The 15,788-nt window shown below is 45.6% G+C and overlaps 1 protein-coding gene across 1 annotated transcript in view; it reads right to left on the bottom strand.

The window, feature by feature from the left end:
• The window catches only part of astn1 (astrotactin 1), a gene marked incomplete at its 5' end in the record, with an annotated part of 390,125 nt that overhangs the window by 22,628 nt on the left and 351,709 nt on the right, over positions 1-15,788 (bottom strand). The window contains 2 exons of the mRNA XM_079284766.1: positions 12,832-12,983; positions 13,416-13,549. Of these exons, the coding sequence (XP_079140892.1) occupies positions 12,832-12,983; positions 13,416-13,549 (286 nt within the window). The remainder of the gene's footprint in view (positions 1-12,831; positions 12,984-13,415; positions 13,550-15,788) is intronic.

Raw genomic sequence — 15,788 nt, forward strand, 5'->3', positions numbered from 1 at the left:
TGCATTGTCGGTGTGCTCCCAGGTCTCAGAGGTTTGCTGCATACAAAGTGAACCAAAATGATGGCCAGAGCAACAAACACAAGACCCTAAGTTGCGATACACAGGAATTCTCCTCCTGTCCAGAAAGAAATCAGTTATATTGCTCTCTTGAACCTTATTCCACGTTTGGCCTCACCTCAATCGCGGATGTCAAGAAACAAATTTTGCCTTTGGCAGTGTCAAATGGACTGTGATTAAAAAGTTGTTTGCCAAGTACACATGGGTGATCCATTTTCACATACTCACATCCCCGTCTGCTCTCACTCCTCAACCCACTTTCTCACATGTCGTAAAGGAGGGAGACTGGCTCAAAACCAGGTTCATGAATCCTTGAACAAGTCATAAGCTCATTAAAACACAAGTGTTGGTGCAGATATGGGTATCTGAAAATACCTTTGAGCCTTTGGATCACTTTAGACTGAGGCGCATAACAATATTTCTCTTGGTTTAAGAGCTGCCATCCACTCTTTATCTGTCCAATCTTTTCCTGTCAATCCCATCTTTCCTGCCAGTCTCCCCTGTTAACCACCTGAAGCAGCAGAACCTGTGGTACCGAGCCCAGTGAAAACAGTTTGAGGAACCCTGCTGGTTACTGTCATGGCGAGAGGAATGCTTTATGTGGGTGGCCCTGCTGGCCAGGAGAACAGAAAGCGCACCTAACTCCACTCTAACAAATATCTCAGTCACAAGAGACGCGGTGTGCTGCCATGAAATTTATAGACATGACTCAACATCTTCTAAAATAATTACATAGAAACAAACTGTTTCTCTCCCACGTTGATTGCTGACAGACAGTTTTAAAAAAAATGAAATTGATTCTGGAGGCGAATCAGAGCAAAACTTCACCCTTGACGGCTGCTGACCTGGCGAGCTTGTGAGAGGTACTGAATGGGATGAATCTTGAGTTGAATTCCATGTGAAGAATTCTGACCTCGCGCAGATTACTTCATTTATCGGCTTAATTCCTGAGCCATTTTGTCATAATGAATCGCTGCCCAGGTTGCAAAAGTGTCTCCTACAGTTATAAGGATAGATGCAAAAGCCTCCGCAAGAATGCAACAACTTTACCAGAGCAAGGAGATCTTTGATTTACTGTGAGCAACTGCACAGAAAAAGAAAAAACATTTCTCATCGTAGCATGGACACTAACACAATTGTTATCGATCGAAACCCTTATAGTCTCAATGTTAAGTGAGATAAAATATGACATAACGGAGAAATATGTCTTTTATATCCGTGAACAGATTACAGATTGTGGCAAAACAGCAGCTGAATGAAACGTTGGAAAGACGAAATGAGCCCATTGGGAGTAGCTCAGATTTTTCAAAACATATTGAAATGTATATTCTCTACAGTTGGTGTAACAGGCTGAGGAAAATTTCACGCATTTCATCTCCACCACACAGGCTGGCCAGCCGGCTCCTCTGAATGACATTCATAGACCTGTTTAAGGTTCGGTTGAGAAGTGTTGTAAATCTTTAAAGTGAGATCAGTAAATCAGCTGTGAGACAGGACATTCTAGCCTGATAGCTCCTGGGTGGGCATCAAAAGATTTCAGGCCGTCACTCTGGGAGATACTGTGAATGTGGAACTAAAAGTATGATTTAAAAAATAAAATGTTGCCTATTTAAGATGTACGTCGAGAGGCACTTCCAGAAACCTGTTGGAAATAAGACAGACATCCATGAAATTGCACTTTCATGCATGCCACAGTCCAACTTTAGGGCTTTTTTTAGTAGTTTGGCTCCAGTTGGCGGCGGATAATATATGCCAATTCTATCATCTTAAATAATAGTAAATAATAATAGTAATAGTTATTGACCGCACATTAAACCCATCCTGCAAACTGCTGTCTACCGTGAAGTGCAAATGTTATCATGTAAAACTTATCACAACAAATGATGTTTTTGATGTTTTTATTAATTTAGCTGTTTCCGCTCAGGTTTTCTATACACAGATGTATACATAGAATTGTATGTGTGTATAAACCGGCAGATGGAAACATACTTACTCTTGTGGTACAATGAGGTCAACAAACATGACCAATGGTTACGCCAAATGAACCATCTCTTTGAAGGTAATGGTTCTGTGTCCGGTTCAGTAAAAGTCCCATTTGCAATGGAACATCATGTTCTATGCAGAGCAATACGGTGACGTACACCGTGGAGACCCATTCTTTAGAGCGGGAGAGACACCACTCTGAGGACCTTGTCATTCAGCTGGAGTTGTTTACCCTCAGCATTCTTACAGGATGATTTGTTGGAAAAATTAAGGATTGCCAGGAGACTGACGTGAGTTATGGGATGTCTCACCTTTTGAAGTCCTGCCTGCTGTCGTCAGTTCAGTTGAGCAGGCCTGGACACTGAGTGCATGAGTGTGTGTGTGTGTGTGTAGACCCCTCCAGCCAATCCTCTGCTGTTTTTCTCCCCTTAATGGAAAGGACAGGTGCTTTAAAGATGATTATGTTTTAACTGTGGAATCTTAATGTCTATTAGACCTGTAGTCCTATCAGGAAATAAAATAGATAACACTTAAACAATAGTGTAATTAACTCGCTTTCATGTTTTTCAGTGTTTCATGATTTTGACTTGCTATCCAATGCTGAGTTACATATCTGAGCTATTTCTTTTTTACAAACAATTTATTGAGAACATGTGATGCGGTGCCCTCTAAGATACCTTTCCAGTGGAGAAAATATGGTGATGTCCCCTTTAGGATGCCCTGTGACTGGAGAAATATGATGAAGGAAGCCAGCAGTGGAGAAAATGTTTGACCATGAAAGAAGTCGTCATCCACTGAAGCAGAAGTCAGCTTTAGAGAGGCACACATATCATGAACCCCATGAACTGAGAGGAGGGGGAACAAACAAGAGCGAGGCAAGGAGAGTGTGAGCGATCTAATGGGGGGTTTACAGTGCCACACTTACACACACACACACACACACACACACACACACACACACTCACACACACACACACACTCACACACACACACACACACTCACACACACACACACACACACACACACACACACTCACACACACACACACTCACACACACACACACACACACTCACACACGCACACACACACACACACACACTCACACACTCACACACGCACACACACTCACACACTCACACACGCACACACACACACACACACACACTCACACACGCACACACACACACACACTCACACACTCACACACACTCACACACACACACACACACACACACACACTCACACACACACACACTCACACACACACTCACACACGCACACACACACACACACACACACACACTCACACACGCACACACACACACACACACACATACACACACGCTGCCTGTAAAGGTAAACACTTCAGCCTAAACGTTCTCCTCTCTCCATCTTATTTGTTTCACGATGGGCTGCCTGGGAATTCACACACACACATCCCCCCCCCCCCCACACACACACACACATATGGCAGTAAAAGCCTGAACAAATAACATCTGGACTTGGTTGTCTACCTGTCCATTAAATAACAGGCAAAGAGACCAGCGACACAACAACAACATCACGGACAAACCCTTCAGTGTAGTTTCTTGGCACGTCAGCGCTGGTCACAACCACTACCAGACCCCGATGACTGGCCACACAGAGAGGATTGTTTTGAACTTTTGAAGACCCACATCCCATTGGACGGGGAGGGGTAATTGTGGAGGAGCAGAAGGATAAGGGAGATGAGGAGAGAGACGGCGGGATGGCCCTGAGGTCACTCAAAAGAACCAAACAAAAAACAGCCTTGCGTGAAAGAGAAACAGCCCTCCAATCTCTAAGTGCTGTCTCACTATTGATGAGTGATACGTGTGCTCACGAGCTGCCATTTGCATCTTCTATAAATTCTTCTATAATTGACACTGACAACATGTTTAAAGTGCTTCTGGAGCGTTCAGGCTGTCAGCCGTTAGTCTCACGCAACCAACTTCTATTTAGACAAATGTGTCAGTTCACACCGGCTTGAGTGACGCACAATCCCCATATGGATCCATTCCGATCACGCAGACCCCCACCTTCCATGAAGTGAATCTACTACGATCTATCGAGGCCAACAGTTTCACAGTGAACCGTTCCTTCACAAAAACAATGTCTTTTGATCTGAGCAGTAGTTTTGGTGGCATTCTTCATAGAAGACAGTGAAGATCACGGTGAAGACATTTTAGTCGGCCGCTGTCCTTTCAGCACCAAAGGAGCAGCGCTGATGAAAGGACAGCTGGCTTTGTGGATCGTGGACTGAGGTTATATGGTCAGTTTGCTTCTGTAGTGGTTTTACATCCTTCGTCTTTTCCTTTTGACAGGCCAATCCTTTTTCTGGACCCAAACTACTTAATAGGAACTTGGATTTGTCCAAGGAAAGATGCACTGGGTGTTGCAAGGACATGCAACAGTCTCTAGCAACAGGATGTACTGGATCACCTCCAGGGATGCCTGTTGCAGAGAGGGAAGCTCTTACTCCCATCTGTTCCGTATTGAAGAGGAGTTCTGAGAATCAAACTCCAGGTGAGGTCCTAAAGAGGGCTCTTATTGAGCCTGTGACTCTTCATAGGGTTGGCAAACGTGGAGAAACCCAGTATCTAAAAATAAAGTAGTACTTTGTTATTGTGCAGCACAAGTAGTGGACTAACTAACTCCGTGTACAACCCTGAGGTACTTCTTCAGTGTACGTGGCCACAGAGCATCAGGCCAAAGGTTCCATGATTGATTTTGCAGTCACAACATCAGATCTGAAGCGTGTGTCTTGGACACTCGAGTAAAGAGAAATGCAGAGCTGTCAACTGATCAGATGATCGGGGAGGCTGCTAGACTTGATAAAGCTCAATGTGCTGTGAGGCTGAACTGTTGAGAGAAGAAGTTCAGCTTTGTAGGAACTTTTCTTGCATTGGAGGGTCAGCACCTCCACGTGTCCATGTTACTCTGTAGCGTTGTGGGTTGAAAGAGAGTTGCTGCCCCAGGCGAAAGGTTTTTTAGGGTCCTGATCATGAATGAAGATGCTGGCTGAATATTGACTATATATACAATCATAGAATATATCACAGACCAGAACCACTCCACCAATGCATTGAAAAAAAGGCAGCAAAGGTGATCCAGGCTTCTGATTTGGATGCATGATGTACACCCTCCTGTGGAAGTATTCTGAGTGCATCTATCTAGAACATGAGCTGGGGGGCCTCCGGGCTGCTGTTTCCTCAGCAACCTGGACAAAGCAGGGCAATGTGGTTGGGTTAAAATGTATTTCCCCCAATGTGTGGAAATTATGAAATGAAGGGACCAACTTCTGATCACTCAAGATGAAGACAAAGCAGGTGGGACGGGTCAACCAGAGGTGACTGAGAGGAAGCTGGGAATCGTTTTGGGGTGACACACATCTTCCGGTCGCCCCCCCCCCCCCCGTGTGATACAGATAGGTGAGCAATGTGTTTATTGATTGGAATCCCTGTTCCACTGACCCTCGAGCAAACCTTGCCCTTGCAGGGTGATCAAAGCTGTTACATCATCGAATTGCTCACAGCTCTGGGGATGTTTGTTTTCGCAGCGAGGTCGGTCCAGCCAAGCGGTGCCCTGACTTAAAGCAGACTTCCTACACAAGAAGTTTCCCCACATCTGCCGGGGACCGTGCATATGCCTGTCTGTATATGTGTGCGCTTACACTATGATCTCACCTTGTGTGCCTGAAGCTTGTTAAGGGAGAGATTACTGCACAAACAAGCTGTTGTCAGCTCCAGATCTAGCCGAGTCCTGGATGCTACAATCAGCAGCTGTACATATGTAGACTTATCTAATATTACATAACCACAAACAAGATTAAAGAAAATACACAAATGCAAGCGTGCAGCCGTCAACAAGCATATGATTTGCGTACCAACAACACAGCTTTGAGGATGTTTTTGTGAGGAACGGGGGGATACTCCGACATCTGTTTCTGATGAACCTCCGGAGAAAGTTACGACCAGATATTTGGTCTTCTGTTTTGTTTCGTTCACAGATGATCAGTAGTGCCTGTTCGGCCCCTTTCCCGTAAACGGATGCTCTGTTTTGACGGTCCTTCTGGAATTTATCACGCAAGCCATTCGGGAGTTAAATTCGGGGAAGAAATAATCTTTCAGACATTGAAGAAGCATCAAGCAGTTTCCCGCGAGCAGTGATTTGTAGCGGTTTAACATGCAGACCATGGCGCGAAGAATTGATGGAGACATTCTGCTTTTAGAGAGAAGATATGAAAAAATAACAAACCACTGAATCCAAAACATAGCAGATTTACTCATCTTAAAGTTTAGGAAGGTTGATATCATCATCTTAAGTTATACAGCAATTAAAACCCTGAGGCCCGTTATCATCAACAGAACCATATTAAGCCGACTTATTTATCAAAACATCCCCCACTGATACATTATATGTAATTGTAGAAAACAATCTAGAGAATCTGGAGGTGGGGATTCCTTTTGATGTGCATTACCACGTTACACAGTTACATCAATGCCTGTTAAAGTAGCATTAAAGCTGTGATACATCAATCATAACTCCTTTTATTATCATGTAAAACATGATGTTGTGACTCCGTGGAGCTAGGAGTTCCTATGTCATAAGGAGGTTGTGATAAAAAGCTGCTTTAAAGGGATGGTTTGGATGTTTTGAAGTGTGGTTGTATGAGGCGCTTATCCATGGTCCGTGTATACATTAGATGGCTTTCGGCATGCCCCCCAGTTTGGAGAAACAGACAGAATGCAAAGCAATGCACTGCTATGTAGAAAAGCTAGAGAAGTAAAGAAAGAGGAGGCCAGATAAGGGGCAACTGGAAGGACTGCGAGGAGTAGGGAAAAGGAAAGAGAGGAGATAAGGATTTAGGGGGAGAAAAAGCAATGGAGAGGAGGAACATAAGATGAGAGGAAAGATGAGGGAGTGGTGAAGGAAAAGCAAAGAGCCGGGGGCGAGAGAGAGGCAGCCAAGGGGAGATCTGTGGAGAATTACACATCAGCTCATGTGAGCCTGACTCTCCGGGACGACAGAAGACTGGCAGCCGAAATCAAAACCATTCCGCTCAGCCGGCTTTCCAGATCCTCCCATATTTTTCAATCTCCATCCTGTCTTTTCTGTTTCCTTCTCTCGTTCCCTTGCTCGTCTTCTCCCCTCGGTGGTCTTTTTTTCTCCCCTCTCGTAGCTCAACCCAACGATGGTGCCCGGGCCACCTTTGCCTGTGTGTTCACGATCAGGGTGTCGGCCTCCAAAGTGATCATCCGCTAAAGACCAGATGCATCGGTGGGAAGCTCTCAGAGACTCTCCCCAATCACGTGTCCTTGAATGCAGCCCAGGCGCACCAACCAGAGCTGGATAGCTTTCTCTCTGTATAATTAGAGCCACACGGGGCAATCTCTCACATCGGAGAGTCCAATTGGCACCGAGAGGGAGCCGTTAGAAAGTTTTGACAACTTTAACACCCAGAAGTCACAGAATGCGATCTGTAAACCACATAATCCTGACCTGTGTGTTATCTAGCGGCTGTGCAGAAGGTGAAGGGGTTCAAATACATTTGCAAGTCTCCAGCTTTCTCCAGATGCAGTGCTCGCTCATTGCTCTCTAGGAGACCGTTTTGCAGTTAAGATTCTTTTTCTGTGGGTGGAAATGTTTGGATATCCATCAGCAAACTCCTATTTCCATGAAGAGGGTCACATCTATCTCTCCATCATCCTCCGACTGTATCAGGGAGCCCTTTTCTTCTGCAGCTAAACTAAATTACATTTATCGTGCACATTAGTGCCAAAATGAATGATTCATTTGGACTGTGGTGTTCTGGCCTTTCGGTACATGGCCTGTGCTGCTACACAGCCTTGCACAATAATACAACCTTCACCTTCTCCCTCCCTTTGACTATTGCACTGATTATTATCATGCTAACTGCCAGTGATTGAGATGGCTTTCAAAGCTATATCTTTATATCAACAGTGGGCTACATGAGCACATTCGTTATGTCGTGACAAAGCCATAGTCTGCCCCTCTGCTCTACAGAGCGGTTTAGCATCTTTCAGCTCCTTGTTTTGGTTTTACAGCTCCAGTGTCCAGCAGCAGCCGTTTTGGGCTAAAGTGCTCTGATGAACCCTGATAACCTCAACAGGTTGATCATAATCGACGTTGTTGCGGCTGCTTTAATCTGGTAGAAAATCATTTAATGGGACAAAGTGTGACTTTTAGCAGCGTGGATGGTGACTGATACCTGTAGGCTATGCTCACCTAGCATGCTCTCATACCAGCTCTCATACTACTACTTTTGACGTTAAGACTTCCTGTATGCCAAACTGCTACTGGTACATGGAAAACACCAGAGAAACCGCTTGGAGGCTTTGGGTGTTGGTGCCAAATTCATTTATATTGAGATTCTTCATATGATTCCATATATAACGACTGTCATATTACCATAAAATGTGATATAACTGAATATTTGGGACGGATAACGAATCATGGATCATTTTATTTCAATCGGTATTTTGGCAGGCCCTGCACTCTTTTTGTCAAAGACTCAAAAAACCCCAAAACATGCAAGTTCTACCCATTTAGAAGTCTGCATTATGTACGAACTGAAACATATGTGGTGCACAGCCCAGCATAAGTGCAAATCTTGTCATACATCTTCAAACCAATAGCTTTGTAATCCTACTTTGTGGCAGTTCAAAAGCTGAGGCCAGCTTCAGGCCTGTTATTTCAGAGCCAGTCCTTTTAATGAAATAAAAAAAAACATTTTGGGTGTTTTTGCCAAAAAAGGACTTCACATACAATGTTATTTCCCATTGGAGAAGCTTTGATGTACTTCAACTTCGTCCAAAGTAAAGAAACTTGGATGCTGGATTCTCCCTACACTGCAACCAGCAGCACAACAACAAACGTCTCTGTATGGTCACAAAGTCAAAACAGCTGCCCCGCACTTTCAAACAGCCTGAACAGCCTGAACTGATGCGGAGGTCTTTTACAATTCAGGGTGGACTGAAGTCCTCGCCAGCATCAATGTGCAGCAGCAGAAAGGTACAGGTCCTTCTGTCTTTATTGGACCAGGAGCTCATCTCTCTCACACTACTTCTAACTTAATCAGAGGAAAATACTCCAGCATTGTAAGAATGACATTGATTAAGTACGTTCACGGGACTTTCACGCAGGCAACAGCTGTTGAAATGGAAGTTGACTTATTTTCAACGTACTTAACTGACATACTTATTTTACAAAACAAATGTACTAATTTGAACCCAAACCATGTTCTTTTCTTAAGCGTAACCAAGTCCTTTGGAGCTTTCTTTTGAAAAGAGACTGCATGCATGTATTGAACAGAAACTGTACGTTTCCTGGGAACACATAAGTTTATTTAACAAAGACACTATGTCTGGAACAAGCGGGAACTGAGTATTCCTGAGTCCAGAGCATCAAGTTGGGTCATAGTTGGAATGAGAATGTGTTGGATTAAGATACAGTATTGACTTTCACCCACAAGGTCCAGAAGACCTTACGTTGAAAACTAGAACTTACTCGGCTAACAGTCGCCGCAAACACCCTCAGGCGGACATGAAAGTGCATATTATATATAAAAGGCATTTTTACTCTCAAAGACTGCTCCAGCGGCATAACTAGATTAGTTGTAAACTCAGCTATTTTTTTTTTTAACAGTGCAATGTCATGCATTTCTCGTGGACAAAATGGAGCTTTAGGCAACAAACAAGTGGAGTCGGATAAATTCATCCTCTGCTTCGGTTCTGCAGTGACGAATTGCACCTCCCGGGCGAGCGGTGTGCCTGTGAGTTTGTTTTGAAGCAATTAATGGAGAGGCTGGAGTCTGTTTTTCCAATGAGTTCGTGACACAATATCTGTGCCATCCTTTACGGGGCCCAGAACAAGCAAGTGATTAGCTGTGGAGCTGGCTGGAACATTGTGAGGAAATTACCCTCGCATGGAGCTGAAGGGAGAGTAAAGACCTCGTGTAAGAAAGCAGCCCCCATTAGTGTAATGAGGATGGCTAAAGAGCACCATGGAAACTCACATTGTCTTATTTAGAGTGCAACAGAATCGGTAAACTGGAAAAGCTCAGCATGACAGAAACAGTCCACCGAGTGGAATGTTCCTGTGCCACAGGTCCTGCGTGTCTTGCCCGCTACCAATGCTGATTTCCATGAAAACACCAACATAAGCTCCGTGGTAGATACAGTTAGATACAAGAGCTGTAAGACTGCTTATCTGATTGGAATATCATCCACACAACTCTGTATCAACCAACAAAGTGATAACAAAGAGGCATCAGCAGGTTATTTCAGCAGAAACGACTTCATCGAGCCTCCAGACTGCAGCAGTTCCTGCGTCACAGAGAAATAGTTTCTTTCAATACGTCTGATCGTGATTAACTCTTTCCAAAAACTGTAAACTTTGATGTTGGACCAAAGCACCATTCTGATGCCCCGAAAGATTGACTTTGTGGCCAGATAAGAACTTTGTTTGAACTTTAAGTCTTCAGTAAACAATATATCGATGCACTGCAGGCCCCAAGATGTTCTCTCAAGCGCAGAAAGTCATGCTGGAGCATCCACCGCTTTTCATCTTCCCTGTTTATCGCTCTGACAGCGCAGATTAGGGGATGGGACAAACATTTGTTTTCGTGGGGCTGTGGAACACAGTGGTAATGGTGAGCTCTTTAAGGGCGAAGGAAGAACGTTCTCAAATTCCAGAAAAACGTAAACTGAAAGGTCACGTTTGCCGTTAGTGATATTTCAGTGCAGTGATATTTCAGAATGTAAATCTCCCCTACATTTCACTATACATGAGCACAGAGGTTCCACTGACGGTGCGCTTTCCATTTCTTTACTCCCACAAGGAAGAAGCATGAGCTTATTGACGGTGAAGCTGCATCAAAGTGGGTAACTGCTTTAATACGGCTATTTGTTTGTGGGAATGGTAATTAAGTTTAGCAATACAGGAATGCGTGCCACTCATGCACACCATCAGCTGACTGATGATGAGGGCCTGCAGGTTGGTAATGATGAGGCTCAGACACTCACTGAGTCCCTGTGTGTGGAAATCTAGTTTCAAGATGATACTGCGCTCAAATGACCACAAAGTGAACCTGTTTTATTACAGAAGAGAAATACTTTACATCATGAGCAGTGAGGGAGACATACAGGTAGTAAACAGGGACCCAGACCACCATTGTGTCCGTGTAGCCAACTCGGTTCACCGAGCCATGCAGTGACATACTGAATAACAAGCAATAAATATGATGTTCTATTTTTAAACATCATTTCCCAGGACGTTTCTGGGACATTTTCAGTGATGATCTAATGGTGTGAGAGACAGGAATAGTCGCTGCAAACTAATATGTTCTTCTCTGTGGAAGTGTCATTTACATACACTCCCTTTTTCACTCCGTTTGGTCTCCGCCATCTCCCGACAAAAAGATGTGCCACGATATTCACCACCCATAAAATGGAGGAGTGTGGATATATTGAAGATAAGATCATCTTATCTTCAATATATCCACACTCCTCCCGCTGTGTTTTACTCAGAAACATTCCAGAAACGTGCATCTCCACGGCCGGAAAGGACAAAAATCCTGTTGCACTTTAGCAGCATCCAGTATGATTCAGAATGCCCTCTGATCATGGCTTACATCTTTATACGCTGTTGTTTCAGCAATCCATGACATACTGTATCCCTTGCAATACGAGAGGGGAGGAAGAGGCAGAGTCATAGTTTATCCATCCCTATAGATATAAATGAATCAATAAATAGAAGTAAACCTTGGAAATACTGACTGAAAGAAGTTATGTTACCGTGGAAGTTCTTTTAAAGAACACAAACGGCCATAAAGAACATTACGGCTGCACCTATATCTCATCTCCCTCTGTAATAGCACTGCTCTCCTCCCATCTGAATATGCTGCTTTGATTAAGGATGCTCACCGCTCCGAATAATACACTTCAGTCTCTCATTAAGCCACAACAAACTCTGGTCCTCGCAGGCAACTGTAACAGTCTCCATTATGGATTTGGTTCATTACTGCTAAAATAAACTGCCCCTTGTTATTCCAGCTCCCATTCATATAGGCCCGTCTGTTATGGATGACAGAGCTACAACACACACACACACACATACACACCCCTCCTGTGGCTGCTTATATGATTTCCTCCTTTTAGTGAAAACACGAGGGAAAACAGCAGAATAAACAAAACACTAATCCTCATGGATTAGAGTGTGCAAACAGTGAAAGCCCTTTGAAATCACTTCGACACACAGTTGACTGTTTCATGCCGTCATGTGGCTAATTTGTCACAACCACAATGACAAATTGCAAGACTCCCTTTTCTGAAAGCAATTACTGTCGTACATCAGATACAACTGCATTACATTAATTGAGTATGACATATTTTATGAAATCTGTCTAATAAACAAACTAAATACTTCACTTCCCCATCACCATTATTACTGGTGACCGCCATCTTGTGGAGGCCTTAAAAACTACAACAGAATTAGGGCCATAACAAATGAAGGATGTGTGAATCTGGGCCTGCATGTACGAGATGTCGTCCGGTCGGTTTAACAGACCAGATAAAACTAATTAGGCTCGTACTGCCACACGGTGCTGACAAATTGGCGGGTTTATGGTTTGAGCTGAATCCAATCCAAGAGAACGATGGTTCCTAATAGTGAGTCTACAATGAATATATCTGATTCTGATTTATTACTTTTTTTTCCTCTGGATGTGGGCCGCTCTGGGGCGACGTACCTGTCTCAACTTTGGAGTGGTCGGTCCTCTCCGTCACCTTCTCCTGGCTAATGAGGTAATCGACGATCCGCACGCCGATTGGCGGCTCGGTGTGGTTCCACTCCATGATGACCAATGAGCTGCTGGGCTCGTAGGTGTACGACAGCTTCAGTCTGGCAACAGAGAGACAGAGATGCTGTAACAGTATTCACGGTTAACTGCGTCACAGTGAAAAGACATTCTGCAAAGTCACAAAACACGTCCGGCCAACAGGAAATACAGCCGATTTTCCCCCTGATGACGGACTTACTCAGGAGCAGTGACCTGCAGCTATGTAGCGTCTGGACCCATGTGTACATGCCAACCAGTCAATGCAGCTAATCCTTTCATTGATAAGCCCTCCCACGCTATAGTGGACACATTTTAAGACCCCCGCCCCAACCATTCAGCAATCCACCCATGGCTGTAATATTTGGCGGCAATAGAAACCGGTGTACACGTGCAGCCTGATGGCTTGAGACCATCACGGCATGAGATGGAGGTCTGCCAGTTAAACGACGGATGGTACCAGTTTGGAGAAAGGTCCTTTTTATGAAGTTACTAACATAGGCTGGGGAAGAGGGGCGCAGGTGGGCAGTCCGTCTGCGCCGAAGGCACTGGAATCACACCGACACCAGTCATCGATGACGTCACCTTTCCCTGAACACCACAGCATGCTCATCATCGCCTCCTGTAGAGACTACGGAGAGAGAGAGAGAGAGGGAGAGAGAGAGAGAGAGAGGGAGAGAGACAGAGAGAGAGAGACAGAGAGACAGAGACAGAGAGAGAGAGAGTGATTGACAGAGAGAGAGAGAGAGTGAGGGAGAGAGAGAGAGAGAGAGAGAGAGAGGGAGAGGGAGAGAGACAGAGAGAGAGAGACAGAGAGAGAGGGAGAGGGAGAGTGATTGACAGAGAGAGACAGAGAGAGAGAGACAGAGAGAGAGAGTGACAGAGAGAGACAGAGAGAGAGAGCGAGAGAGAGAGTGATTGACAGAGAGACAGAGAGAGACAGAGAGAGACAGAGAGAGAGAGAGACAGAGAGAGAGAGTGACAGAGAGAGACAGAGAGAGAGAGAGAGAGAGAGAGAGAGAGAGAGAGTGACAGAGAGAGACAGAGAGAGAGAGAGAGAGAGAGAGAGAGAGAGTGACAGAGAGAGACAGAGAGAGACAGAGAGAGAGAGAGAGAGAGAGAGAGTGACAGAGAGAGACAGAGAGAGACAGAGAGAGAGAGAGAGAGAGAGAGAGAGAGAGAGTGACAGAGAGTGACAGAGAGAGACAGAGAGAGACAGAGAGAGAGAGACAGAGATTTTTTTTGATTTTTTAACAAACCTTTATTTTACGTTTTTTTTTTTTTGTTGCTTTTTTTTCCTTCCTCAAGTCATATGAACAAACAAAACATCGCTAAACTGCTACAATCAGTTCAGCCTTTTCCTGAACACGATACATCATCAGTCAAAACTGTTCAACAAATACGGTCCATCAAACATGAACGTGCCTGTAATTGTCTGCAGGCTGAGATCTGACTCTCACTCAGCGCCCACTTTGTCCAGTTCTTTGTTCACTTTGTGAACTATTTTCTTGAGCCTGTATCCTTCCTGCTTCGTGAGCCCTCCTCTGTCCTTGCTCCTCATGTGAGACCTGGCAGAGCTGGAGAGCTGCTCCTTGTCAGAGAGGTAGTCCTCCACTCTGACTTTTCTCACGTTCTTACTCCGCCTCAGAAACTCCTTGATCTCCTCCACGCTGTAGCTCCAGAGCCCCGCGAGCTGCCAGCACCGTGTGTAGAGGGCTCACTGTTTGCAGCAGAGTTCTCCTCCTGACTGGACTCAGAGTCCTCCCAACCGGACTCAGGGTCCTCCTCCGGCTTGGACTCACACTCGGCTGCTCCTCCACCGTCTGTAGTTGCCACTTTCTTGGCCTGTGAGCTTCCTCTGTCTCCTCTCTGTTTCCTCTTCAGCTGAGGGGCCTTGAGCTGCTCCTCGTCTGCTTCCATGGCCACCTCCCCACCTGCCTCCACCTGTCCTCCAGTACTCACCCTCACCTGCTGGACCTCACTTGCCCTCTCCGTCATTACCTCCTGTCCCCTACTTTTCCTCTCCTTTTCCGCCATTTGTACCCCACTTGTCCCCTCCTCCCTCACTGCCTGTGCTCCACCTGTGTCCTCAACCCTCACCTCCTTGGTCTCACTTGTTTCCTCAACCCTCACCTCCTTGGTCCCACCTGTTTCCTCAACCCTCACCTCCTCGGTCTCACTTGTTTCCTCAACCCTCACCTCCTTGGGCCCACTCGTGTCCTCAACCCTCACCTCCTTGGTCCCACTCGTTTCCTCAACCCTCACCTCCTTGGACCCACTTGCTTCCCCCACCCTCACCTCCCGTGCTCCACCTGTTCCCTCTTGTCCATCCTGCTTGCCCCCGCTGGCCTCAGGACCTCCCTGGTTCTGGTCCTTGTTTGAGCCGTGTTCCCCAGGACACGCCCTGCTCAGATGCCCTTCTCTCCCACAGCTGTAACATTTAAAATCGTTCGTCTTTGCAAAGATGACGTAGTCAAAATCGCCCACAGTGATCTTGAAGCTGAGGTTGACCGGCCTGCTCCTGTCGCTGGGGACCATGAAAGCATGCCTCCTGTGAGACGACACGTGTCGCAACAGCGGAGACTGAAATCCACAGGGCATCCTTATCACCGGAGACACCAACTTCCCATGCTTGGACAGCTCTTTGGCGATGGCAGCGCCCGTTATGAATGGTGGCACGTTGGACACAGTGACTTTCACCTCGGGTGTGGCGAGAGCATACGTGGGCAGGAAGTGCTCACCCACGTAGATCCCGCGCGTCAACACCACATCCGCAAGTTCAATACAGTCCAAAAAGATGACCACCGCGCTGTTCATCCGTGCTGCGGACTTCACGTGGCTGTGGCCGACAAGTTCACCCACTGCCAAAC

This window comes from Melanostigma gelatinosum (genome assembly GCF_949748355.1).
Source record: "Melanostigma gelatinosum genome assembly, chromosome: 15".
NCBI lineage: Eukaryota > Metazoa > Chordata > Actinopteri > Perciformes > Zoarcidae > Melanostigma > Melanostigma gelatinosum.